The sequence below is a fragment of the Gracilinanus agilis genome, chromosome 2 (assembly GCF_016433145.1).
Source record: "Gracilinanus agilis isolate LMUSP501 chromosome 2, AgileGrace, whole genome shotgun sequence".
In the NCBI taxonomy this organism is placed as follows: Eukaryota; Metazoa; Chordata; class Mammalia; order Didelphimorphia; family Didelphidae; genus Gracilinanus; species Gracilinanus agilis.
The window spans coordinates 169,596,282-169,623,628 of record NC_058131.1 but is presented as its reverse complement, the minus strand read 5'-3'; the positions used below and the strand labels follow the sequence as shown (position 1 = coordinate 169,623,628).

Genomic DNA, 27,347 nt, shown 5'->3' with positions numbered 1-27,347 from the left:
TTGCATCTCTGTTGGTCCCTTTGTTTCCTATGATGCTGTGATCTTCTGTGAACAGATGCCCTTGTATTTTCTGTCTTTTTCTAAGTGCTTCCTCTGATTCCTTACCTTATCTTGAAAGCTGACTTTGCAGACTTCCACTACTACATTCTCTAGCTTCATGCTCTTAATTTTCTCTTTTAAAGCTAACAGCATTTCCTGTTTCTCTTACTATAGGCAAGGGATAATTTGACTTATATTTTCATTTGTCATTCATGAAACATTTAAGTACTTACTATATCTATGTCACTGTGCTTCATGAGGAATATAAATATCGTCTGACATAGACCCTGCTATCAAAGAACTTATATTATTTAAGGCATGATTGAGAAATAAATGTTCATAAATAGCTTATAGAAGGGGGAATAAAACAAGTGTGAGGATCATAGCTTTAGTCAAAATGCTTTGAGATGTTTAGGGAAGACAGGATCATTTTAACATAAGAGATTCAGGGAAATTTTACATAGGATGTAGCACCTGAGTTGGACTTTGGAGGAATAGAAGGAGTCCAGTAAGTAAAAGCTGAGAGGTTGGAGGAAATAGGAAGAAGTTTGATTTAGGCATGGGTAAAAGCATAATATGGAGATAGGAGAAGGGAAGTTGAGAATAGAGAGATGGGGGGATATTTTAGTTTGTGTGAAATGTAGAGAATATGAATGGGAATGGTATGAGATGAGACTGGAAAAGCAGGATGAAGCAAATTGGAGGTCAGGAGTTCATACTTTATAGATTATGAGGAACCACCAAAAATTTTTGAATAAAGGAATAATCTGATTGTTATGGTAAACTTATAAGATTCTGTGGGAAAAAGGATGTATGAGGTTCTGAGCTTGGGTGGGTACAGTAAGAATGAAAAGAAGAGCTGAATTAATGAATAAATGAACAAGCATTTATTTAGTAGTTACTGTGTTAGCCACCAGCTACTGTACTAAGTTCTAGAGATACAAACACAAATGTGAAGATAGTTCCTACCCACAAGGAAATCATAATCTAAATCAACACATATTGAGGAGTAGTGACCAAGGAGGGAATTATTTGATATGGAAAAGTATGAGCATGGTAAGTAGAGCTAAAGGGAAGTACACTATTTCCCGTGGCAATGTTAGTACTGATTTGATTATAGTTCCAGAATTAGAAAATTGCATAATTGTATACAAAAGGTTATAGGCTCATGACCTGACAGCTGGAAGGAACTTTTGGCCTATCCAGTCCAAGCCCCTTGCTTTTGAGATGAGGTGACAAGGTTGCTGATGAGGTGATGTCTGGGGAGTCAAATATGTCTGGAGCCAGGCTATTAGATATGATAGGCCTATGAGGCATTTGCCAGTCAGGATACTAGAAGGGGTACTAATCTATACTTTCTTTTGCTTTCGTCTGGCATTTAAAAAATATTTCTTTGACTTTTTTTTTCATCACTATTGCTACCTCCCTTCTCTCTTGATCTAATTCTTCTCTCCACAGTTAACCCAGAGAAAAAAAAAGCCAATTCTAACAAATTAGCAGTCACACAAAACAAAATATATTCACTGTATCCCAAAATCTAGGTCAATGCATCTTTCATTGTCCATCACCTCTCTGTTAGGATATGGGTATCATGTTTCATCATAGGTTCTATGCAGATATGGTTATTCAGAATTCTTAAATTTTTCAACATTGTTTTTCTTTACAATGTTGTCCTTATATTAGCTCTTTTGGCTTTGCTCATTTCACTCTACATCAGTTCATCCAATATAGTATTTTCTGAAATCATATTTTTAAGGTTCACTAATAGTATATTACAGTCTTAAGCTATATCTTATTCAGCCATTCTCAAGTTATGAGACACTAATTCTTTAGATTCTAGTTCTTTTCTTTTTTCCTTCATTTTTATTCCCCACTTCAGTATTTGGAACTTTATTTTCCTTATAGCTTTTCTCAGGCTGAAATTATTGTTCCTAGATAGCTAGTGGATAGCATATGGAACTTGGAGATCAAAAGATATGCATTAGGACATTTAATAACTACAGGACTCTGGGCAAAACCACCTTATCCTCTTAGGCAATGTCAGTTTTTTTGATGATTACTGCTTTATGATACAGTTTGAGATCTGGTAGGGCTAGGACTCCTTCTTTCACTTTTTTCCCATGAATTCCCCTGGTATTCTTAACTCTTTCTTCAGATTTATTATGTTATTTTTTCTAGCTTTATGAAATAATTTTTAGTAGCTTGATTGGTGAAGCACTGAATAAGTAAAATTAATTTACGTAGAATTGCCATTTTAATGATATTAGCTCAGCCTAACTATGAGCAAAGAATATTTTTCCAATTGTTTAGATCAGATTTTATTTGTGTGAAAAAGTGTTCATATAATTGTGTTCATATAATTTCTGGGTTTGTCCTGGCAGGTAGATTCCCAGCTATTTTATATTAGCTACAGTTATAGAAATGGAATTTCTCTTTCTCTTGCTGCTGGACTTTGTTGGTAATATATGGAAATGCTAGTATGTGCATTTATTTTATCCTGTAACTTTATAAAATTCTTATTACATTTTTATTTAATACTCAGATGTATGAAGATGTTTGTAGCATAACAGCACAGTAACCTTTATGTAGTTTCCTTTGGCTAATACTGTTTGTTGCAGTGGCCATTGTTCCCCATCCCTGCAAAGAAATATTATTTATTTCACCTTGTAGCCTGAAATGAATAGGAAGTAAACCATGTTACATTAACTTATTTCTGATGTTATAAATTAGCCTAGGATATTACAGGAACATGATTGTTGTATAATTTATATCAGAACCTTTCTATAAATATGAGCTTACTACATTTGAAATGCTTCCGACATATTTTCTTTGCTATATGTGATCCTCCCCAAGTATATGCAAACCAGTATGTCTATTTCTTGGATATTTAAATAGTGAGATCTTCCATGTTGAAGCTGATGTATTATTTTTTTTTAAGATTTTTAAATCACTATTTTGTTACAAAAATAGAGACCTATTAACAGTTTGAGAGCTCCTTATGCGCCCTCAGGGAAAGAACCCTCTGTGCAACAGAACTACACAGACCATCTTCAGCATGTTCTGAGGGTGAATATATACTACATAAATTGATCTTGTGTATTTAACCGTATCTTTTTAATTTTAAAATTGCAATTTTAAAACTTGGTTGTGCTCTGCTGGAGGGGGTTGAGATAACTGCTTAGATGTTTGCCTACTTGTCTGGTGAAACTATTTGCATTTAGTGTATACCTGCCAACCTTACTGGTATGTCTCAGAACAGATGTATTGTTTAAAAAAAAAAAAAAAAAGACAAAATAACAACAAAAAAATGCTTTTCTTGCAGCGGGTGGTCCCATAGAACATTATTTCCCCAACCTGAAAACTATTCTTTCTTACTACTAACATAGGAATCGATTCTGTGTTGGAGTTATTCTGTATTGAATCATTACTATGTGTAGTAGCAGCCTTGCTTTTGTAACTGTGGGTGTATTGTGAGGCAAAGGAATTGGATGTGAGGCACTTGAAAAGAGCAGAAAAGTGACCCCTTTTCCCCGCCACAAAAGTGCCATGGTGAAGAAGCTGTAAACCAGAACTTAGTTCTGTTTGGTAATGATTTCCCATCATGTAGTCCCTTTTCCAATAAACATGTGAATACTTAAGAGTATTGAAAGTCAAAAGATTTCAAGCATCAAGAAACTAAACCACCAATAATTGCATGGCAACCAATTTCTACATGTTGCCTTTGAATAGTTATATTCGCTTCATTTGGCCTATGCACTTTAAGACTTGTCCAGGGAAAAGGGTTGACAACAGTCTATAGAGTACTGTTAGATTTGGATATCTTTCTAAGTTCCACAAACAATAAGGGTAATTAGTAGCATAGGAGAAACCTGTTAACATGGCCTCATTTTATACATAGGTCATCATAAAATATTACTATTGTAGTCTCCTGAGCAAACTTAAAGGATATAAGAGTTTGTAAAGCTCATTCTTTCAAAAGCTTATGACAAGAGATCGGTATCGTAGAGGCATGGGTAAAAATTGTGCACTATACGTTTCAAAGAAAATTTTATGTTCAGTCACCAAGTGGCAGCAATTTTTCAAATTATTTCATTGTGTGAAGGGACACAATGAAAGGGTTACCTCACTTTTGAGTACTGAGCAGTTACCATTGTCATATGAATCTAATCACTTTACCTTGAATTTGAAGTTGATGCTAAGGATATAGTACATCCAAATTATGTGCTATTCCGAGTTATAGGATGAGTTGATAAGTGGTGTACAACCGTTTGCAAGACCTGAAAGTTGAATCATTTGGAAAGTCTTTCTAACCTCATGTAGCATACTTTTGACAGTTGTCAAAAGCCCGAGTTGGCTTGTTAGTATGAAGTACATGTTTAAGTATCAGCTGCATGTGGTTTCTGCACGGTGTCTGAGAAGTACCTAACTCTTCACTTGAGTCAATCTCCAGGCAGGATGTCACCAGTATTGATAGATAATTAAAGGGGAAATTAATTAAAGGGGAAAGGGCTACCAATGAAGAAATTCTTGGAAAGTGTTTTCTGGTCTTTCAGTAAAAACACAGTGTTGGTGGGATCACTAACTTTAGAGAATCCCTTCAATAAATGGACCCCTTCTGCAAGCAGAACTCAGATGTGTCCATATTTCTGATTAAATGTGCAATTAATCCCTTGGTACTAGAAGTCACCAATTATCACTTTGCTGGTAAGGGAATATCCTAGGCACCTAGTGTCAAGGATTATTAGTATGTCAAAATTTTCCACATTGTTCCATTGACAATGGAATTACATTGACAGTAATCCCGTAAACCTCAAATTAGCATCTTCCCCACCTCCCCCAATTTTCTAAAATAATATCAAACCAGCAAAACATAAACACTGGCTGCATATAGTACTGCCAAAAGCCAAGGTCATTTGCACATATCCCATCAGTCTATCAAGAATTAGACCTCAGTTTATCCAAGGCATGGAAGTGCATGCGTTCTCTTTAGCTGGGCAAACAATTATACTGTAGTTGTGGTACAACACATGTAGCTTTTATTGGTACTGCACATACCCACTGTACAGCCACTTGGGAGTATCGTGGTTAGCTTGCAGCATCTGCTGTCTGCATTTATACTGTTTATTGCATATTCTTTTCCCTGAAAGTTTAAGAAAATGTTTTTTCTCGTTGCATTGATTACATTTTATAAATTTGCTTAGCTGGAAAGTTTGGGAAAAGAGGCCTGTTTGTCAATTGTACAACCGATTGTGAAGCTCTAGTGTGAATATTTTTACGTCTATATTAGACATTTTCTTTGCAAATCTATTGTTTGATTGAAATGTAAATGAAATTAAAGATGGTGTACACCCATCATGTATAAAGCAGGCACCATCTCTAAGATGGATTTAAATGCTCATTTTTAAGGCATATACTCAGCTTCTATTTAAAACTATAATTTAAAATAATTCTGTACAATGAAATGGGGGATATATATGGGAATAAATTCTATTCCATTTATTTCAATTTGAATTTCCAAATTGTAATGTTTCCCTTTGTGCTATAGGAATAGGATTAAATGGGGCAAGGCTTGTACTAGAGTACAGGCCTGAATTTGCGGGGAGGGCAGAGATGGAACAATGAAGGTTGTGATGATACTGAATAGCAAAGAGTGAATTCTGTGTGTTTTTGCTGTAGCACTGAAGTAAAAAGATATTAGCTTTGGCTGTTCACAGAATAGAGCATCATGGTTTTCAGTGTTTGAGAGAAAATTGATGGAAAAAGTTTGCAGTACTTGACATGTATTTGCATGCACAAAATAAAATTATTTGTCCACCTTAAAAAATTCTTAATTATTTCAATTAATTTTTTATTGACTTCCTAGGATTCTCTAAGTATATGAACATGTCATCTTCAAAGTGTGATAAATTTAGTTTCCTTGTTGCCTATTCTAATTTCTTCAATTTATTTTTCTTTTATTTTTATAGTGACCATTTCTAGTACAGTATTTATTTAGAATAGTAATGGGCATTCTTACTTCACTCCTGATCTTACTGATTTTTCTTTTTTTTCCCCCTATTTTTATTTTTATTTAAAAAAAATTTTCCTATGGTTATATGATTTCTATTGCCTCCCTCCCCTCTTCCTTCCCCTCTCCTGGAGTTGACAAGCAATTTCACTGGGTTATACATATGTTAGCACTCAAATCCTATTTCCATATTATTCATTTTTGTAATAGAGTAATCTTTTACAACCAAAACCCAAATCATACACCCATATAAACAAGTGACAAATCATATGTTTTCTTCTGGTTTTCTGCTCCCACAGTTCTTTCTCTAGATGTGGATAGCATTTATCAAACTCAAGATTGCTGAAGTTATTTATCCCATGTCTAATCCATTGATCCACCCTTCTATCCCTTAGCCAGTACCAGATTGTTTTGGTGATCACTGCTTTATGGTACAATTTAAGATCTGATACTGCTAAGCTCCATCCTTCCCATTTTTTTTATTAGTTCCCTTGTTATTCTTGATCTTTTGTTCTTCCAGATTAATTTTGTTATATTTTTATATTTTTTCTAATTCTATAAAGGTTTTTTGGAAGTTTGATAGTTATCGCACTGAATAAGTAAATTATCTTAGGTACTCTTGTTCTTATTGAGATAACCTAACTTATCCTCATTACAGATACTAGCTGTTTGTTTTAGATAGATGTTATTGCCCATTTTAAAAAAAGATCTAGGCTTTTTAGTGTTTTTAATAAAAATGGGTATTATATGTTCTCAAAAGTTCTCTGGCTCTAATGATAATCATATGATTTCTGTTGATTTTATTATTTTTATGTGGTCCATTATATTGATAGTTTTCCTAATATCAAACCAACCCTGCATTCCTGGTATAACTCCAAACTCGCCATAATGTATGATCTCTGTGATATATTGCTGTAGCCTCTTTGGTAGTATTTTATTTAACATTCTTGCATTAATATGTATTAGGGAAATTGGTATATAGTTTTCTTTTTCTGATTTTGCTCTTAATGGTTTAGGAATCAGCACCATATTTTTTTTTAATAATAAGAATTTGATAAGACCACCTTTTTTTCTTATAAATAATTTATGTGGTATTGGAATTAATTATTTAAATGTTTGGTACAGTTTACTTATGAATCCATCTGGCCCTGTGGGTTTTTTTCTTTGAGAGTTCATTGGTGATTTTTTAAATTTCTTTTGCTTAGGTGGGGCTATTTAAACATTATCATTCCTCTTCTGTTAACCTGGACATCTTTTACTTTTGTAAATATCTATCTATTTCACTTTGATTGTCAGATTTATTGACATGTTTGCAAAATAGCTCTTAGTAATTGTTTTAATTTCATTCTTTCTTTTCATTTTTAATGTTGGTAATTTGATTTTCTTTTTTAATCAAATTAACCAATGGCTTATCTATTTTATTGTTCCCCACCTATATAATTGGCTCTTCTTATTTTTTAGTTCCATGTTTTCCTTCATTTTTATTTATTTCATCTTTGATTTTTCAGAATTTCCAATTTGATGTTTAATTGGGGACTTTTAGTTTGTTATTTTTCTAGTTTTTTTTAGCTTCTCTTTCTCAATTTTACTTATGTTAGCTTTTAGAGATATAAATTTTCCCCTAAGTACTGTTTTGGTAGCATCTCATATTGTGGTATTTGTTTCTTTATTATTCTCTTTAATGAAATTATTGATTGTTTTTGTGATTTGTCCTTTGATCCACTCATTCTTTAGGATTATATTATTGAGTTCCTCATTAATTTTTTATCTATATTTTTATATCCCTTTGTTGATTATAATTTTTTTTGCATTATGATCTAAAAAGGATGCATGTAATATTTCTAATTTTTTGCATTTGATTGTGAAGTTTTTGTACCCTAGTACATGGTCTTTTTTTGTATAGATGTCATAAACCACTGAGTGGAACATATATCCCTTTCTACCTTTCTATTACCATCTAATTTTTTTCCAGAGATCTATCGTATCTTTGTTTTCTAAAATTCTGTTCACTTACTTAATTTCTTATTTATTTTGGTTAGTTTTTTTCTCATTTTTAAAAAAAAAAATTTATTTTCAATATTTTTCCATAGTTACATATTTCATGTTCTTTCTCTCTCCCACAACCCCCCCCCCCCTACCCCCTTAGCCGATGCACAATTCCACAGGGTTTTACATGTATCATTGATCAAGACCTAATTCCATATTATTGATAGTTGGACTAGAGTTATCGTTTAGTGTCTACATCCCCAGTAATAACCCCACCAGCCCATGTGTTCAAGCAGTTGTTTTTCTTCTGTGTTTCTACCCCCACAGTTCTTCCTCTGAATGTGGCTAGTTTTCTTTCTCATAAGTCCCTCAGCCTTGCTCTGGATCCTTGCATTGCTGCTAATAGAGAAGTCAGTTATGTTCGATTGTACCACATTGTATCAGTCTCTGTGTACAATGTTCTCTCTCATTCTGAAAGGGAAAGTTGAGGTCTCCTTTTAATACAGTTTTTACTGTATTTCCTTCTGTAATTCATTTAGCTTCTCTTAAGAATTTGGAAGCTATGCCCATTTATTTGGTGCATATATATATTTAGTATTAATATTTCTTTATTGTTTAGGATACCTTTTATCAAGATATGTAGTTTCTTTCCTTGTCTCTTTTAATTAGATCTGTTTTTTTTAAACCCTTACTTTCTGTTTTAGAAATTGATATGAGTATAGGTATTGGTTCCAGTGCAGTAGTAAGGGTTAGGCAATTGGGGTTAAGTGACTTTCCAGGGTCATACAGCTAGGAAGTGTCTGAAGCCAGATTTGAACCAGGACATTTTCTCTGTGTGTGTCTCCCTGCTTCAGATATGTTTCCTGTAAACAGCTTATTGAAGAATTCTAATTTTTAATCCACTCTGCTGTCTGCTTCCATTTTATGGGTGAATTCATCCTATTAGCATTCACAGTTATTATTACTTTCCCCTCTTCATTCTCTGACCTTTTACCCTTTCCCTTCACACAAATGTTTTGTCATTGATCACTGCCTTCATCAATTCACCCTCCCTTCTATCAGTCCCCTGACCCTTCTTTTATTATCCTCCTCTCTTACTCCCTTATAGGTTCTGATAGATTTCTATACCATGAATGTTTTTTTCTCTTTGAGCCAATTCCTATGTGAGTAAAGTTCAGGTTTTGACCCTCTCCCAATTTCCCCTTCACTGTCATACCTTCTTTTGTGCCCTCTCATGTGAGATAATTTATCCTCTCTTCTTCCTCTTCTCCCATTGCATTCCTCCTCACCTTTACTTCTGATTTGTTTGTTTTTTTATAGCAGTCTACCATATTCAATTCATTCTGGTTCCCTCTGTTTATATATGCTCCTTTGAACTTCGCTAATAGTTTATATATGCTCCTTTGAACTTCGCTAATAGTGATAAAGTTCATAAGTTATCAGTATCATATTACCCTATAGGAATGTAAATAGCTTAATCTTGTTGAATCCCTTAAGTTTTTTCTTTCCTGTTTACTTTCTTATGTTTATCTTTAGTTTTTTATTTGAACATCACATTTTTTTGTTTAGCTCCAGTCTTTTCATCAGGAATGCTTGAAAGTCTTCTTATTTCATTAAAGACCCATTGTTTCTCCTGAAGGAACATACTTATTAGTTTCTTTGGGTATATGATTCTTGGTTGCAATCCTAGCTCCTTTACCTTCTGAAATAAACATATTTCCAAGACTTCCAGTCTTTTATTGTAGAAACTGTTAGTAAGTTTGGTGTAATCTTGGTTTTGGCTTTGTGATAATTGAATTGTTTCTTTCTGGCTGCTTGCAATATTTTCCCTTGACCTGGGAGCTTTGGAGTTTGGTTATAATATTCTAGGGAGTTTTAATTTTGTGATGTCTTTCAAGGAGGTGATTGGTGTATTCTTTCAGTTTCTATTTTTTCTTCTTATAAAGATTATGAGAGCAGTTTTCCTTGGTAATTTCTTGTAATTTGATGTCTAGGCTCTTTTTTTGATCATGACTTTAAGGTAGTCCTACAATTCTTAAATTTTCTCTCTTGGTTCCATTTTCCAAATCGGTTTTTTTTCCAGTGATAGTTCATTTCCAGTGATAGTCTTCAATTCTTTTGATTTAGTTTTATTTCTTCATGTCTCATGAAATCATTAGCCCAATTCCATTTTTTAGGGGATTAGTCATTAAGCTTTTGTACTATTTGTTCAGTTCTTTTTAAAATAATTTAATTTTTAATTTTTAATTTTTATATTTTATCTTACCAATTACATGTACTAACAAATTTGCAAATAAATTTTCCAAAGTTATATTATCCAAACTGTTTCCCTCCCCCATCCCAGCGCTGGCAGACAATTCAATCTGGGTTATACATGTATTATCATGCAAAACATTTCCATAGTGTTCATTTTTGTAAGGGAATAATCATGTAAAACTAAAACCCCAAAATAAAAACCCAAATAAACTAAAATAAAGAATCATATATTTTGATTAGCATTCTGACTCCCAACAGTTCTTTCTCTGGGGGTAGACAGCATCCTTAGTCATAAGTTCCTTAGAACCTAGATCATTATATTGTTGAGAGTAAATCTGTTCATATAAGTCTTTCCAGCTCTTTCTGAAATTATTCTATGCATCATTCCTTGCAGCACAATAATAGTATTCCATCACCATCATATTATATATATATATAAAATACCAAATTATATACCATAATTTATTTAGCCATTCCTTAGTTGATGGACATCTCTTCAATTTCCAATTCTTTGCTACCACAAAAAGAAAAGCTATAAATATTTTTGTACAAGAAGGTCCTTTCCCCCTTTTTTCTTTTTTAAAATTTCTTTGGGATACAAACCTAGTGGTATTGCTGGACCAGAGGGTATGTGTTGTTTTATAGCCCTTTGGGCATAATTCCAAATTTTCCTCCAGAATGGTTGGATCAATTCACAACTCTATGAGGAGTGCATTTGTGTTCCAATTTTGCCACGTCCCCTTCTGCTTTTATCACTTTACTGTCATATTGGCCAATCTGATAGGTGTGAGGTGGTACCTCAGAGTTCTTTTACTGTCTGTTTCCCTAATCAAGAGTGATTCATAGCATTTTTTTTATGTGATTACTGATAGCTTTGATTTCTTCATTGAAAACTGCTTATTCATATCATTTGACCATTTGTCAATTGGGTAATGGCTTGTATTCTTCTAAATTTGACTTAGTTCTCTATATGTTTTAGAAATGAGACTTATAGAGAAATTTTTTATAAAAAATTTTCTTTTGTTTCTGTTTTAATCTTTGTTACATTGGTTTTGTTTGTACAAACATTTTTAATCTAATCAAAATTATTCATTTTACATCTTGTAATGTTCTCTATTTCTCATTTGATTTAAATTCTTCCCTTCTCTATAAATATGACAGGAAAACTATTCTATGTTTCCCTAATTTATTTATAGTCTCATCCTTTATGTCTAAGTCATATACCCATTTTGACCTTGTCTTGGAATTGGAAGTGAGGTTTGTTCTATTTCTAGTTCCTGCCATACTGTTTTTCAGTTTTCCCAGCAGTTTTTGCCAAACAGTATGTTCTTATCTCAAAAGCTGACATCTTTGCATTTCGGTTCTACTTTTTAAGGGATTTCTTTCTTTTTTTTTTAATATAACATTTTCCCCCTATTACATGTAATAAAAATTTTAAACTTTTTTCTAAAGTTTCAAGTTCTAAATTCTTTCTCTTCTCCCCTTCCTAAGATGATAAGCAATTTTATCTTGGTTATTCATGAGCAGTCATGTAGAACATTACCATGTTGGAATAAGACTCATATGAAACAAAAGAAAAAGTGAAGAATATAAAGTGAGGAATACTGTTTTCAAAATTTATTCACACTCTAGCTGTGCCTTATCTCCAGCCAGATAACATTTTTCATCCTGATTTCTTTAGAATTATCTTAGATCATTGTATTTCTGAGAATCGGTAAGCCATTCACAGTTGTTCACCATATAATATTGCTATTACTGTTTATGGTATCCTGGTTTGCTCACTTCACTTTGCATCGTTTCATGTGGATCTTTCCAGGTTTTTCTGAAATCATCCTGCTTATCATTTCTTATAGCACAATAGTATTCCATCACCATCATTTATCATAAGTTATTCAACCATTCTTAAGTTGATGGCATCCTCCCAATTTCTAGCTCTTACCACCACAAAAGGAGCTGCTATAAATAATTTTGTACAAATAGCTCCCCCTCCCCCACTTTTTTTTTGTTTGATCTCTTTGGATATATAGACCTAGTAGTGAGTGATATTACTGGATCAGAGGTCATTCACAGTTTTATAGACCTTTTGGCATAGTTCCTAATTGCTCTCCAAATTGGTTGAATTTGTTCATGACAAGAAGTTGTTTTCTTCAGTAAATTTTTGTGCCTCTCTTTCCATTTGGCCAATTTTGTCTCATTTCTATGCCTCCTTTACCAGGCTGCTGACTTTTTTCATGATTCTCTTGCTTCATCCTAATTTGTTTTCTCAACTTTTCTTCTACTTCTCTTATTGGATTTTTAAAATCCTTTTTTATTTTAAATTTATTTAAAATTTGATTTTGATTTTAATTCCCCTAGTTTTTATTTATTTTTTATTTTTTATTTTTTATTTTTATTTTGGTGGGGCCTGATACTATTTCACATTTTCCTTTGGGATTTCCATTTTGATATTGTTGTGCTTTGAGTTTGTGTTTTTATCTTCCCTATCACCAAAGAAATTTTCTGTGCTCAGGTTTTTTCTTGTCTTTTGCTTATTTTTCTATCCTGCTCCAAAGGTGGAGAGTGTACTTTCCCCAACTTCTTGGGCTGGGGCCTTTTCTTTTTTTGAGGGGGCAGCCTGTGTCCCTGAATGTGCAGATGACTTGACTGGCAGGTAGGAGGCAGAACCACATGGCTTGCCTGCAGGACTACAATGGGCATGGTAGCTGCAAATGCCTTGATGCCTGTGGAGCTTTGCCAGGTGTAGGGGCCTTGTAGGGCTGGCTGGTTGATTGGTGCCTGGCTGCAGATTATAGAAGCCTTGCCAATGAATATAAGAGCCATGGTAATGGAGCACTGTGTATTACTGGCTTGCTGGGATGCTCCCTACTCTGAATTGTGTTCCTCTCTTAATTCAGTGAGATAGATTTTTCCTGCTGACCTTTTATATTGTCTTAAGCTTGATTCAACCTGTCTTTTTGTTTATTCTGCTCCTCCAGAATTCATTTGAGGCTTTTTTAAAAAAAAAATTGGTGGTGTATTTGGGAAATACCTTAATCTATCATTTTGATGCCAGAAGTCCTGTTGATATAGTTCTACACCAGTGAAGTGTGTGTGTGTGTGTGTGTGTGTGTATGTGTGTGTGTGTGTGTGTGTATTTATTTAGCCTTCCTTGGTCTTTTCAGACAAGAGTAGTGAGTTTTATCTTAAAAACACTTCCCCTGCAGGTATATTCTAGGATTCCTAACTTTTTAAAAAGTCTCTCACTTCCCTTAGAAGGCATTAAAGTTCTGAAGGAATGCTTATCTCTTTTCTATAATTAAATTGTTTACATCACATCATCTTACAGCTCCTTTCAATTGCTTAAACATTTATCATTTTAAGTTTCTTGAGATTCTTATGTATATATTTCAAAGCTCTTACTTAGCTATGGTCTTTTCATCAGAAGTTCTTGAGAAGTTCTCTATTCATTTAATGGAGATCCATTACTCTCTTTTCTTCCTCCCATGGGATTATACTCAACTTTGCTAGGTAATATATTCTTGCTTGTAAGACTATGTCATGTCTATTGGAGTATTGTATTCTAAGATCTTTCATTTGTAGTGCAAGCTGCCAGGTCTTGTGTGATCCTGACTCTAGTTCCTTGATACATGAAATATTCTTCTTCCCTGGATGATTATAGTATTTTTTCTTTGACAAGGGAGCCTAGATTTTTGCTATGATATACTTGATACTTTTCCTTTTGGGGTTCCTTTTAAGAGGTAATTGACAGATTCCATCTCTCTTTATTCTGGTTCTAATAGAAAGAGGCAGTTTTCATTTATGATTTCTTGAAATATAGTGTCTAGTGCTATTGCTGGAATTGTGAACTAATCTAGCCATTCTGGAGAGCAGTTTGGAGCCATACCCAAAGGATTTTGATACTGTGTATACTTTTTGATCCAGCCATATCACTACTAGGACTGTATCCCAAAGAGATCCAAAATGAGAGAAAAAAATGGCCTATTCATTCAGAAATATTTATAGCAGCCCTTTTTGTGTTGGCAAAGAACTGGAAATCAAGGGGGTCTCAATCAATTGAAGAATGCCCCCAAAAAGTTGTAAGTGATTGTGATGGAATACTGTTATGGTATAAGAAATGGTGAGCCAAATGATTTCAGAAAATCTTTGCGGAAAATTCTACATGAATTGATGCAATGTGAAGTGAGTAGAACCAGGAGAACATGGTATGAAGTAACAACAATATTATCATGAACTGTGAATGACCTAACTATTCTTAGCAATTCAGTGATTAAGACAATCCTGAAAGACTCATGATGAAAAATACCATCTGCCTCCAAAGAAAGAATTGATGGAGTCAGTGCAGACTAAAGCATTCTATCATTTTACTTCTTCAGGTTTTTTTAGTTTGAGTTTTCTTCCACAAAATAACTAGTATGGATTTACATGATTGCACATGTAAAATCTGTATCAGATTGTCTATCTTCTCAGGGATGTGGGAGAAGAGGCAGAAAGGGAGGAAAAGAATTTTGAACTTTGAAATTTAAAAAAAGGAATGTTAAAAATTGTTTTACATGTAATTGATGAAAATTGATCTATTTCTATAGATTTAGTGTCCATGCTTTTTCAAAACCATTATTTTCAAGGCGATTTATGTTTCTTAAAATTATCTCTCATTGACCTATTTTCCAGGCCAATCCTTTTGATATCAGATAGTTTTCATCTTTTCTATTTTTTTCCATATTTTGATTTTTTAAAAAATTTTCTTGCTGCTTTACGGAGCTATTGATTTCTTCTTGGTCTCTCCTAGTTTTCTGGGATTCCATTTCTTGGGTAAGGTTTACCACTTCTCTCCTAATCTACATATTTGTTCCTTTCATTTCTTCCCTCAGGAACTTTTATTTTCTCATTTATTTTTTATGTCATTTTATTTCTTAGTATTCATGTAGTCCTTGTGGAAAACTTTTTCTATTGAATTTTTGTTCGCTCTTGTTTAGTTATTTTCCCTTTCTTTGGTGGGGGGGAGGGCACTGTTTGGTGTTTTCTTTGATGCACTTATTTCTTCAGCTTTTATTTCTAAATTGAAACTTTGTGCCTAAGCTAGGCTCTACCCTCTACTGTACTTTTGTTGTCATGGTTAGTTTTGACTGGCTTTACCATGAGTCTTCAGAGATTTTGCACTGATTTAATGTCTTTCAGGGTTAACCTTCCCTGAGTCTTTGAGGTTTTGAGCATTGGCTCTTCAGGGCCCTCTCTGACATCTCAGGTTAGGTTAATAAGGACCTTAGAATCCCTGGGCATCAGCTATCCCAGTCTTAAATGCTATAGTATTTGTTGATGAGCACTATGCCAGTCTGTACCACACTGGCAGCTGCCTGTTGTTGTTCCCTGGTACTTCCCAGGCCACTGGGACTTTGCCATGGGAACCTTCTACTTTGTTGCTTCTCCTCCCTTCTGACAAAAAGTTTTTCAGGGTATCAGCGAACCATCTCTGGTCATGCTGGTGCTCTAGTGCTACTTTCAGATACCCTTTTGTGCTGTTTTTGGATAGAAAATGTCACTTATTGTAATTTCTCTCTAGATATCTTGACCATTCATTCTGGAGCAAACATCAAGAGTTTTGCTGATTTAGGTATGGGAGAACTAGGCAGTTTGCTTCCTTTTCATGCAGACATCTTGGCAAGAAATCCTTCATGATAGTCTCTTAATTGATCTCTGTAGCCAGCTTCTTTCTCTTCAAGCTGCCAAAGTGACACTTGTAATGCTTAGGTTTGACCATGTCACTCCTTGCCAAGAAGCTTCTGTGGCTTCCTGTTGATTCTAAGATAAAATACAAAAAGAAAAAAGTTGGTAACATTAAGGCATTACTACCTGCTAAAATGCAAATACCCTTGAAGGAGCAACCACTCATATAAGTTTCTGGTATCCTTCCCATATGAGACATCACCAGAGAACAGACATGAGAGAGGAGTAAGATGGGCCAGGGCAGAGGAAGTCATTCCCAAAGAGAAGTTAAAAAAAACAAACAAGATGAAGAGAGGTCATTAAAAAGCTAGTGATATAGAAGGGTCATAACAAAGTCACTTTGAAAAAATTAGAAAGCTGAAATCTATAAATAATAGGGACTAGCTGCTAATTGAAGTTATTTTTGAAGAGGCTTGATAATAGTGGTAAAGGTGATGATGTCCTGGTTATAGATATTAATATGATATTTTTGTGATTTTATAGTATTATATTGCTTGTAAAACCCAAGTTAAATCCAAGGGGTTGAAAATAGTTTCTGTTTATTACTTATTATCTTCCCGTTAGGAAGATGAAAAATGGCATCTCATTAAATTGTTTACATAGTTATTAAGAGTCAGTGTTGGTACTGTTGTCCTATCTCTTTACTGATAGCCAATTTATATCATCTACAGGAATGTGAATTGGACCCTTGCTGTGAGCCAAGTACTTGTAAGCTTAAATCAGGTGCTGAATGTGCATATGGTGACTGTTGTAAAAACTGTCGGGTAAGGAAGCCTTTTTTCTTGGTTGAAAAATGAAAATAACCTTTACCTTTTGAAATGTCTAGTTAGGGAATACTTATTTTGTTGGGTGATTAGGAAAAAAAGCTATATTGGATCTATTGTATATTTGTGACATTGAGTAATTTTCCCATGGCAAATGCCCTCAGTATAGTTCATCAGTCATTCAACAAGCACTTACTGAGCATCTAAAAACAATAAATCTGTCCTTGGGCCCCTTTTCTGCCACTTTCACTGCAGAGTTGAAAGAGAACACAGTGTTGAATGGTTGTTATATGTGGTTTTTTGTTGTTATGATAAAATAATATATCACATAGTTCCTTGACTATTTGTTATGATAACTTTTTCACATGGACTTCGGTTGGCCCTTGGAAAGTAGATTCAATTTGCCACCAGGACTATACTATTTCTTGTATATTATACTATTTCTATCTAGTATACTATACTATACTATACTATACTATACTATACTATTTCTAGCATAGTAGATTTTCCTATAGCTTACATTTCTACCAGCATATCTAGGGTCACCTCTGTGCAGCCATAGAATGATTTTTGTGGAGTTATTGCATAAAATGTGACAAATTTTGGTTTATTTATTAAAATTGAGCAAATGTATTTGTTTTGATTTGAATTTTGTTTCTTCAGTTCCTTCCAGGAGGTTCTCTATGCCGGCCAAGTGCCAATGAGTGTGATCTTCCAGAGTATTGCAATGGCTCTTCACAGTTCTGTCAGCTAGATGTTTATATTCAAAATGGATATCCATGCCATAAAAATAAAGCTTATTGTTACAGTGGCATGTGTCAGTTTTATGATGCTCAGTGTCAAGTCATCTTTGGCTCAAGTAAGACAATTAGAAAATATTTTGAATGGCATAATTTTAAAGTTGTATTTAATTTGTCAAACTAAAATAGTTCTAATTTTAATTTTGTAAACTTCCTTGGTGTGAGGATTCATTGTCATTTGCTTGTGCTTATGCGTTTACTTTGTTGAAGTGTTACTATCAAATGCTTAGCTACCTAGGTTCTAGAGTGAGAAGCTCTGTAGGAACATATATCTAATTAGCAGTTCATGTAAGCTAAAAAATGCTCAGTGCCATTCTCGAATTCACTAACATCCAGTCTTCATGTTCCTTTTACTAAAATGATTGATGTTATAGGTAAGGTTGTAATGCTTATTTTTATTTTAAAAGGTTGGGTTCATAAGACGAGAGGTATTTTGACAATATAAGAGGGAAAAGTTTGAAACTGGCCATAAATTTAATAATTTTATTTAATAAAAAAGAAAGGGTAAAAGGATGGTAAAAGAGAGACTACTTTCCTTACTGCTCCATTTAGCTTGTTATTCTGCAGCCGACATTTGAGATGATAAACTTTGAGGATCCTTCAAGTTATAGAGCTGTGATTCTATGATCTATAAAATCCTCTTCTGTAAACAACCTGTTTACGTATTAACTATGAGAGAATGTTTGAAACAAGCTATAGTGAAATACTGCTATTAAACACAGATTACGTTATATATTATTAAACTGAGTCCTGGTTCATTAATCTACTCTGGCTATATTAAAAGGGGTCAGAGACCTTAGATTGTGACCCTCAGGTTTTCCTAGCAATTTAGCTTTGACTTAAAACAAAAAGTCAGAATCTCATTATTGAATGTATCCTCCAGTAATGCAGTTTGCAGACCATCCGAGCCTTTTTGTTTTGTGCAGCTCTTATCTGTGTCCTATAAGAAGTTTGGCACAAAGGGTCCATCTAAATGTTGGAAACTTTCAATTTTTCTTGATATCACAAGGGTATCAGTGGAATGCCTTGGCTATACATTTATCTTCAATCACCATGTGATTGATTAATGCTACCTCTCTTGATCATAAAATTCCTTGATGACATCTTTTATTTCTATTCTTTTTTGAAGTTCTTCACCTGTCATATGTTGCAACTTATTAATTAAAAAAAGTTTATTTTTTTGAAAATTCTACTTGGAAGATTTCTTTGATATTTTTTCTTTTTTTCTTTATGAAATAAAGAAAAATGCCATAAATTTTATTCAAACAAACAAAAAACCAAAAATCTTCTCCTGGATACCTTCTAGGTAGAATTTGCAACAAAGTGAATTCTCTTAATTAGCTCTAGTGTACATCTTCTCCTTTCCTCTGAGATTCTTTTTTTTTTTTAATCAGAAGAGAAAAGCTTTTACTTCTCCTTTTATGAAGACAAGTTCCTAGAGAATTTACTGCTGACATACAATAATAAAGCATGACACAGAAAAGCAGGGATTGGGCACTGTTTGACATGCCTGACTAAAAACTTTTAAACTGCCTAGTTTTGCTGAAATGGGCAATCCCTTTACCAGCTAGAGCTTTACTCATATGCCTCAGCCTTTAATCTGGAATTTTAGCTCTTGTCCTGAGGCCCTGTACTCTTTATTGATAGGAGCTCCCTCTATCTTGGTGCTCCATCTCTGATCAACGTGCACTCCAGCCATGTCCATACCTACCTTTCTTGAACATTTTCCTTTCTGTCTATTATTTTGGGAACATTAATTAAATCAACATTGCCATCCAGGAAAGGATGCATCACTTGTCATAGGATTCTAGTCACCATCTTTTTTCCTCCCCCAAATTAAAACATCTCATCCTAGCCAGCACTCCTTTCCTATGTATATTAATCCTTGCTTTTTGCGTTTGTATTCCAAATGTTTAGTACACACTTAATGAGTTCTCCTCTACACCCCAAAACTCTTTGACATGATGCCTCATTCTTTCTTCCTAAAAGATGAGAAATACCCGCCTTCTTCACCAAGTATTTACTTGTACCCTTGATGCTACTATTCCTTTCTGTTTCTCCAGCAGATTGTCTCCATGATCGTTTCTCTACTAATCTTAAATCTGTCTCTCATATCTTATTCCCTACTGCCTCACATACCCAGGGTTCCCCAATCCTTAAAAAACAAAACAAAAAATCCCATATTCAACCTTACCATCTTATCAAGTGATGGTTCTGTATTAGTGATGGCGAACCTTTTAGAGACTGAGTGCTGTGCCCCTTCTCCCACTTAGTGCCTGGCATGCCCTGCCTCCCCCTTTACCCGACACAGGGGAGGGAGGAAGCATTCCCATTAGGCTGCTAGGCGGAGGGGCAGATGAAGTAAGGAATGTCTCCAGTGAGTATAGAGAGGGGGGAAGGGAGTGGCCCAAGCACTGAGCTCTCCTGCAGCTCTGCTGCCTGTGAGCAGCCCACCTTACCTCATGTGTGTTGCCACTGGGTGGAGAGGTATGTGATGTGAAAAAATGCTCTCAGGCACCGTGGAGAGGAGGAGGGAAGCAGCTCTGCTGAATCCCTCTGCCTTCTTAGTAATGAACTCTGGGGGAGGGAGGAAGGCAGCCATATTCCCAGAGAAAACACTTTTGAGTGCCATCTTTGGCACCTGTGCTATAGGTTTGCCATTACTGTCCTATATCATATCACTCCTTCTTCTCAGTCACTCTTCTACATACAGATATCTATACTCATTGCCTCCACTATTCTCTTTCATTTTTCAACCCTTTGTAAATCTGACTTTTGCTCAGGTGAAGCTAGTATTATCTCTTCACTGCCAGATTTCTTTCTTCATTCTTTTTGACATCTCTGTAGCCTTTTGATATTGATCACTTTTCATCCTGGATACTTTCTTTTTTTTTTCTTCTTTCTCTGACTTGGATGACCAGTTCTTAAGCTTTTTTTTTTTTTTTAATTGGACTACCATCTGTCCTTTTCCCTTGACCTGGGTTTACCCTGGGGATCTCCGGAATCTTTGGGTCTTATTTTCTCTACACTTTGTGTCTTGGCAATGTCATCAGCTATTTTGAGTTCAGTAGTCATTTGTGCAGGTGATTATGGACCCAGGGGATAGAGTGCTGAACCTGAAGTCAGGAAGACTCATTTTTCTGAGATCTAGTCCAGCCTTGGACAAGAGCTGTGCGATTAACTGGGCACATCATTTAACCCTACTTGCCTCAAGTTTCTTCATATGTCAAATGAACTGGAGAAGGAAATGGAGAAGTCATACCAGTGTCTTTGCCAAAAAAATTCCAAATGAGGTCATTAAAAGTCAGCCCTGACTGAAAAACAAAACCCATATCTCTGTATATAACCTTTTCTTTTCTCTTGAACTCCAATCCAAAATCATCTATGGGACATTTTTTTTAAACCCTTACCTTCCATCTTAGAATCAATATGGTATATCGGTTCCAAGGCAGAAGAGTGATAAGGGCTAGGCAATGGAGATTAAGTGACTTGCCTATGGTCATATAGCTAGGAAATGTCTTGAGGTCAGATTTGAACTCAGGATCTCCCATTTCTAGGCCTGACTCTCAATCCACTGATCTACCCAGCTACCTCCCATGGGACATTTTAAACTGGTCGTCCAATAGGCATCTCAAACTCATCATGTCCAAAATCACTCATCTTTTCTCCCAGATCCACTCTTATTCTAGACATCCCAGTTGAGGACATCACAATCTTTTTAGGCACCTATGTTTGTAGTCGTCAGTGTTATCCTTGATCCCTCTTTCCCATGTTCATTCTCTGCCCTTCACCTTTGTGTAGAACTCATTCTGGGCATTACAGGAACAACAAAAGATTAAATAAAATAGTGAACCGTATCCTCATTAGTACATATTTTGTAGAAGAGATTTAGACATAGCTGAAATTAATATTCAGTGATTTATAAGGGTATAAGATAGTGATAGGCAAACTACAGCCCGCCCTGTGGGCCAGGTGTGGCCCTCTGAAATGTTCTCCAACGAATACAATGAGTAGGATACAATACAATGAAACTTCCAAAGAGTTGCCTTAGAAACAGACTGACAGATGAGCATTTCCTTTCCTTTGGCCTCCTCTTTAAAAAGTTTGCCCATCACTGGTAGATGAGAAGTACAAAGGTAGAGAAGGGGCTGATTATAAGGCATACTGCTTTTGAAGAAGGCTTCCAGACAAAGTTTAATTTAATTCAACAAGCATTTTAGCTTATTATACAAGGTACCATGATAATATTTGCAAATGAAAAATGACAGTCTCTTCATTTGAGGGCAGTTAGGTGGTATATTGGATGGATGCTGAAATTAGACTCAGCTTCCTGGCCTCAGACACTTAGTTCTGTGCATGTCACTTAACCATGTTTCCTTCAATTTCCTCATCTGTAAAATGAGCTGGAGGAGGAAATGGCAAATCACTCCAGTATCTTTGCCAAGGAAACCCCAACTGGGTTATAAAGAATCAGATACAACTGCAAAACAACACCAGCACTTAAGGAGTTGACAGTCTGATAAGGAAGAACAGATATAAATACAAATTAAGTATGTAAGCTATGTTGGGATAAGGAAAAAAGAGACAAATGGGCAAAATTTGTCAAAAAGTCTTGAGAAAGAAAAGATTCCTTAAACTGGAGGGAATCAGGAAAACCTTAATGAAGAAGGAAAAGATAACCTTCACTCAGGCTATGAAAGAAGAAAAAGATTTCAAAAAGTGAGATATGGTGGTGCTTTGATGTAGGGTTCTATGTTTTTTTTTTTTAATATCCCTAAGCATTAATTAAGCGCCTTTTATGCATTTAGTATACTGCTAAGCACTGAGGATATACATACAAAAGCTAGACTATTCTTCCCTTCAAAGGGGCCTTTGTTTTCATAGAGGGACTTATAATCTTCTGGGAAAATGAATTCAGTTTAAGATATATTGTATTTGAGTTTTCATATTAAAGTAGGATACATCTGGCAGGCAGTTAGGAAAGGGGAAATGAGGCACTAGGGAAATTCCAGGAAAAACTCATTTCTTTATTAAGATCACTTTTTTTTCTCTTGTATTTTAGAAGCAAAAGCTGCTCCAAGGGATTGTTTTATTGATGTGAACTCTAAAGGTGACAGATTTGGCAACTGTGGTCACAATGGCAATGAATACAGAAAATGTTCCACTGGGTAAGTAGAGGTGAAGAAGTGATAAAATGTGAAAGACCTTAAGGCCCAATGTCAAATGCCAGAAAAAATGAAAATTTAAGAATTTCACTCCTGTCTTGTCTGCATTAACTTTTTATATATCTACATTGATAAATGATGCTATTAGTCCTAAATGGATTTTAAAATGTAATTGGTGTGCCATTCCTTGTACATAGTAAAAGTCTATTAAAATTTTTGTTGGATTGGATTGACTGAAGTGACAATAAACATCATGTTCACAAGGCATATGGCACTTACAGAATAAATAGAGTCATAGAATTTAATCAGAAGTGACTTCAAAGACCAACTAGTTTAGGAATGAATAGAAATGTCTTTCACCAACATCCCAATAGTCATCTAGCCTTAACCTTGATAATCTTCAGGGAGGGGAGCTCACTAATGTCCTGAAGCAGCACATTCTGCTTTTGGATAATTCTGTAAGATTTTCCCTATCTAAATTTACACTTTTTCTTCATCCACCACTTACCTATTGCTCCTGGTTCTTTTCCTTGGGGACCAGAAGAATAAATCTAATCCTTCTACCTAAAAATTATTTGAAGGCAGATGTTGTTTTCTTTATAAGTCTTTTCTTTCTCAGGATATGCATCATTTTACCTCAACCGATTTTTTCCAAAACATGACCTTTAAAGCTAATGCATGGGGCAGCTGGGTGGCTTAGTGGATTGAGAGCCAGGCCTAGAGACAGGAGGTTCTAGGTTCAAATCTGCCTCAGATACTTCCCAGCTGTGTGACCCTGGGCAAGTCACTTAACCCCATTGCCTAGCCCTTACTACTCTTCTGCCTTAGAACCAATACACAGTATTGATTCTGAGACAGAAGGTAAGGGTTAAAAAAAAAGCTAAATGCAATTTCTTAGCACTAATCTTTTGGAAAATGATATAAGGATTAGTTTATGAAATCCTTGTATCCTCTTTTTTGAAAGGAGAGTAGACAGTATAGTGTAGTTCCTTACCTGAAACCTGAAGAACTCAGTTCAAAACCCAGCCCTAGTTTTTTTTTTTTACACTGTATGTATGACCATGGGCAAGCCACTTTCCATTTCTGGACTTTAGTTTCTTCACGTGTTGGGGTAGAAGAGGTTGGAAGAGATCATTTCTGTTGTACCTTATAGTTATGATTTTTTGATATCCTTTTGACATATGTAAAGAAATTATCTGATTTGAAGTACCTGAATTTTATCCATATTATGTTCTGGATTCTGTTACATAAGTGGTTCTACTTCAGGTCTTTGAGTCAGTATTACCTCAGATCTTCCTTCAGTCCTTCCATTCTCCCAGCCTTGTTCTGTCCCACATACATCTGTGCCTCTTTTCTTTATGATCATCTTTTCTTGGCTACAGTTGTGATTGCTGTGGGACATATTTTTTAAAAAATTACTGATGATCATTTTTCTTTCCCTCATTCTCTTCATTAACCCTCCAGTGAAGAAAATAAAAAGAAAACTCTTATAACAAATATGCCTAGTCAAATTTCCATCATTGGCCATATTGAAAAATGCCTTTCTCATTGGGGATCCCAAGTCCTATCACCTCTGCCAGAAGGAGGGCAATGAGCTTCATTGTAGGACCTTCAGAATTATCTTTGGTTGATCATTATATCGATCAAGTTTTGACACCTTTCAAAGTTATTTTTCTTTGTTATGTTGTTAGAACATAAATTGTTCTATATCTTCCCATTTCCTTTTATATACAGGTCTTCTCATTTTTCTCTGAAATTATCTATTTCTTCCTTCCTTATGATATAATGGTACTCTATTACATAGATCATAATTAGTTCAGTTTTTCCCCAATAAGCAGTCACCCTCTTAGTTTCTGGTTTTAAAGCATGTACATTTTTGTGACTTTTCAGGCTTAGTTCCAGTTTCCTTTCCATAATGACTAGACCAACATTCAACAGTACATTGGTGTCCTTATTTTTCCATGGCTTCTAATATTTGTCATTTGCTTTACCTTTAATCTCCATATCATGATGAGACTTTTGTAGAAGACATTCTAGAAAGGCCCAGGGTTCTTAAAGTCTATGCCAGTGGAATACAAGTTCCTCTACCAGGCTGGAAAGGCCTCAAGTATAGGCTAATGATAAATTGTATCTCATCTGATGACCAACCTAGCCAGGTAGAGCTATTCATCTCCAAATTGGTCCCAATGTAGTTTTCATCATAACTGAATTCAAAGACTTTCTAATAGGAATGCAATTGTGGAATTATAGATCCATGATGTAAGGGTTAATAGATTGACCCATAAAGAACTAATTGAAATCAGATCCTACTGAACATATGGGTATTAATTAAGTGACTCCAGGTGTAGGAGTCATAGGGATACATGGGAAGGAAGTTGATTCAGTAATCACCTTTATAGTACTAATTCATTGCTCAAGTTTTCTTCCTTTAGCTCCAGAGAATCTAAAGACTAGACGAGTTCAAAAGACTGGTTTTTTTTGTAATGTATGTATTTATATTTTTAAGGCACTTTGCACAGTATTGCACTTAGTAGGTGCTTAATAAATGCTTGTTGCCCTCTCCCTTATTCTATACCATCAATATAGTTTCTAAGGCAAATTGCTTAAACAAATATAAGAAATAGCTGTACTCTACTACTGGCTTGGGAATTAGGAGACCTAGGCTTTATTTTTGGCTCTACTACTAACTTAATGTGTTACTTTCTACAAGTCTTTTAAAACCTTTAGGTTTCAAGTTCCTTATCTACAAAATGAGTGTTTGAAATAGGTGTCATCTGTTTTTTAACCTACTGTGATCCTAAGGAATTGAATTTTTTTGTTGGAGTTGAATCTCATTATAGTAAATAAATTGTAATGATTACAGTAGTATTAATGATAATTAGGAGGAGCAGCTAGATGGCTCAATGGATAAATCGCCAGACCAAAAGATAGGAGGTCTTGGGTTAAAATTTGGCCTCAGACACATCCTAGCTGTGTGATTTTGGGCAAATTAATCTCTATTGCCTAATCCTTACAGCACTCTTGCCTTGGAACTGATACTTTGTATTGATTCTAAGACAGAAGGTAAGAGTTTTAAAGAAAACGATAATAATAGCTAGTATATAAAGTGTTTTAAGTTTTGCAAAGCACCTTATACGTTACCTCATTTGATCCCATAGCTACCAATATGTGTGACTATGAATCCACAATTTAAGGCCACATTGAGGCTCTTTTGGTTTGTGTTTGGTATACTCATGTTGGCTATACTCAAAGGCTTTCAGAATCACACCTTCTTACACATTTGTGTTTCTGAACACAGTCCAGGAAAGGCCATAGTTATTACTTGGGCCATCTGGTCCTTTGACCTACTGTGGTGAAAGGTCAACCTTGGGGACAGAAGTAGATACAAACTGTATCAGTTAGGAGCTGGAATGGAAATCAGAAGCCACCTAGTGCAGCCTCTTCATTTTATAGTTGAGGAAACCGAGGGCAAGAAAGGTTATTTGCCTGATAGCAAGGTTAAAAAAAACAGACAAACCAATTATGCGTACTTGTCCTTCTCATTGAAGTATGAACCACTCTAGTTTATGAAATGCCAGTTTAGAATTAGCAAGAAAGTAACAAGGCCACAAAAATTTAAGAAATAATCTAATTAATTAATTCCGTAGCATCTACCCAAGGAATGATTGAAAACTGGTTATTAATTTCACTTCACTTTTCCCCCTACAAGGTGATGACATAGCTTAACTTCTGTAACTCCCTATTAGTAATAGAGAGGGTTCTTCTACTCATGAATTCTTCTTCCATGACTCTATAAAAGATTTTTTTTCCCCATTTTTAGATTGTCTTTGACATTCTCAAGAACATAAGCTTGAGACCAAACAACCCCTGGATATATGTTGTGGGATTCTCAGGGATTTTGCTTTTTTTATTTTTATTTATTTTTATTTTTCTCTCTGTCTTATTTTTTTGTAGTTAGTATTTTTCTGTGGTTCCATGGTTCATGTTCTCTCCCTCTCCTTTTCCCTCCCCCCTCCCAGAGTTGACAAGCAATACCACTGGCTTATGCATGTATTATCACTCAATACCTATTCCGATATTATTCTTTTTTGTAATAGAGTAATCTTTTAAAAACCAAAACCGCACATCCAGTACCCATATAAACAAGTGATAAATCAAAAATCTTCCTTCTGTGTTTCTACTCCCACAGTTCTTTCTCTTGATGTGGATAGCATTCTTTCTCAAAAGTCCCTTGGGATTGCCCTGGATCATTGGATTTGTTTTTAGTAGCAAAGTCGATTACATATGATCTTCCCACAACATTTCAATTTCTGTGTGGAATGTTCTCCTGGTTCTGTTCACTTCACACCAAATGAGCTCATGGAGGTCTAGCCAGCTTGTATGGAAATCAAGCAATTTATTGTTCCTTATTGCATAATAGTATTCCGCCACCATCACATACCACAATTTGTTCAGCCATTCCTCAGTTGAGGGACACTTCCTCATTTTCCAGTTTTTTTGCCTCCACAAAGAGTGTGGCTATAAATATTTTTGTACACCTATTTTTCTCTATTAGGGTACAAACCCAGCAGTGGTATTGCTGGATCAAAGGGCAGGCAGTCTTTTAAGC

At 35.0% G+C, this 27,347-nt stretch overlaps 1 protein-coding gene across 1 annotated transcript in view; it reads left to right on the top strand.

Moving 5' to 3' along the window:
• Positions 1–27,347, top strand: part of ADAM9 (ADAM metallopeptidase domain 9) — a 123,104-nt gene that overhangs the window by 59,909 nt on the left and 35,848 nt on the right. Inside the window, exons 13-15 of the mRNA XM_044659538.1 lie at positions 16,681–16,773; positions 17,437–17,632; positions 22,636–22,741. Coding sequence (XP_044515473.1) covers positions 16,681–16,773; positions 17,437–17,632; positions 22,636–22,741 — 395 coding nt within the window. The remainder of the gene's footprint in view (positions 1–16,680; positions 16,774–17,436; positions 17,633–22,635; positions 22,742–27,347) is intronic.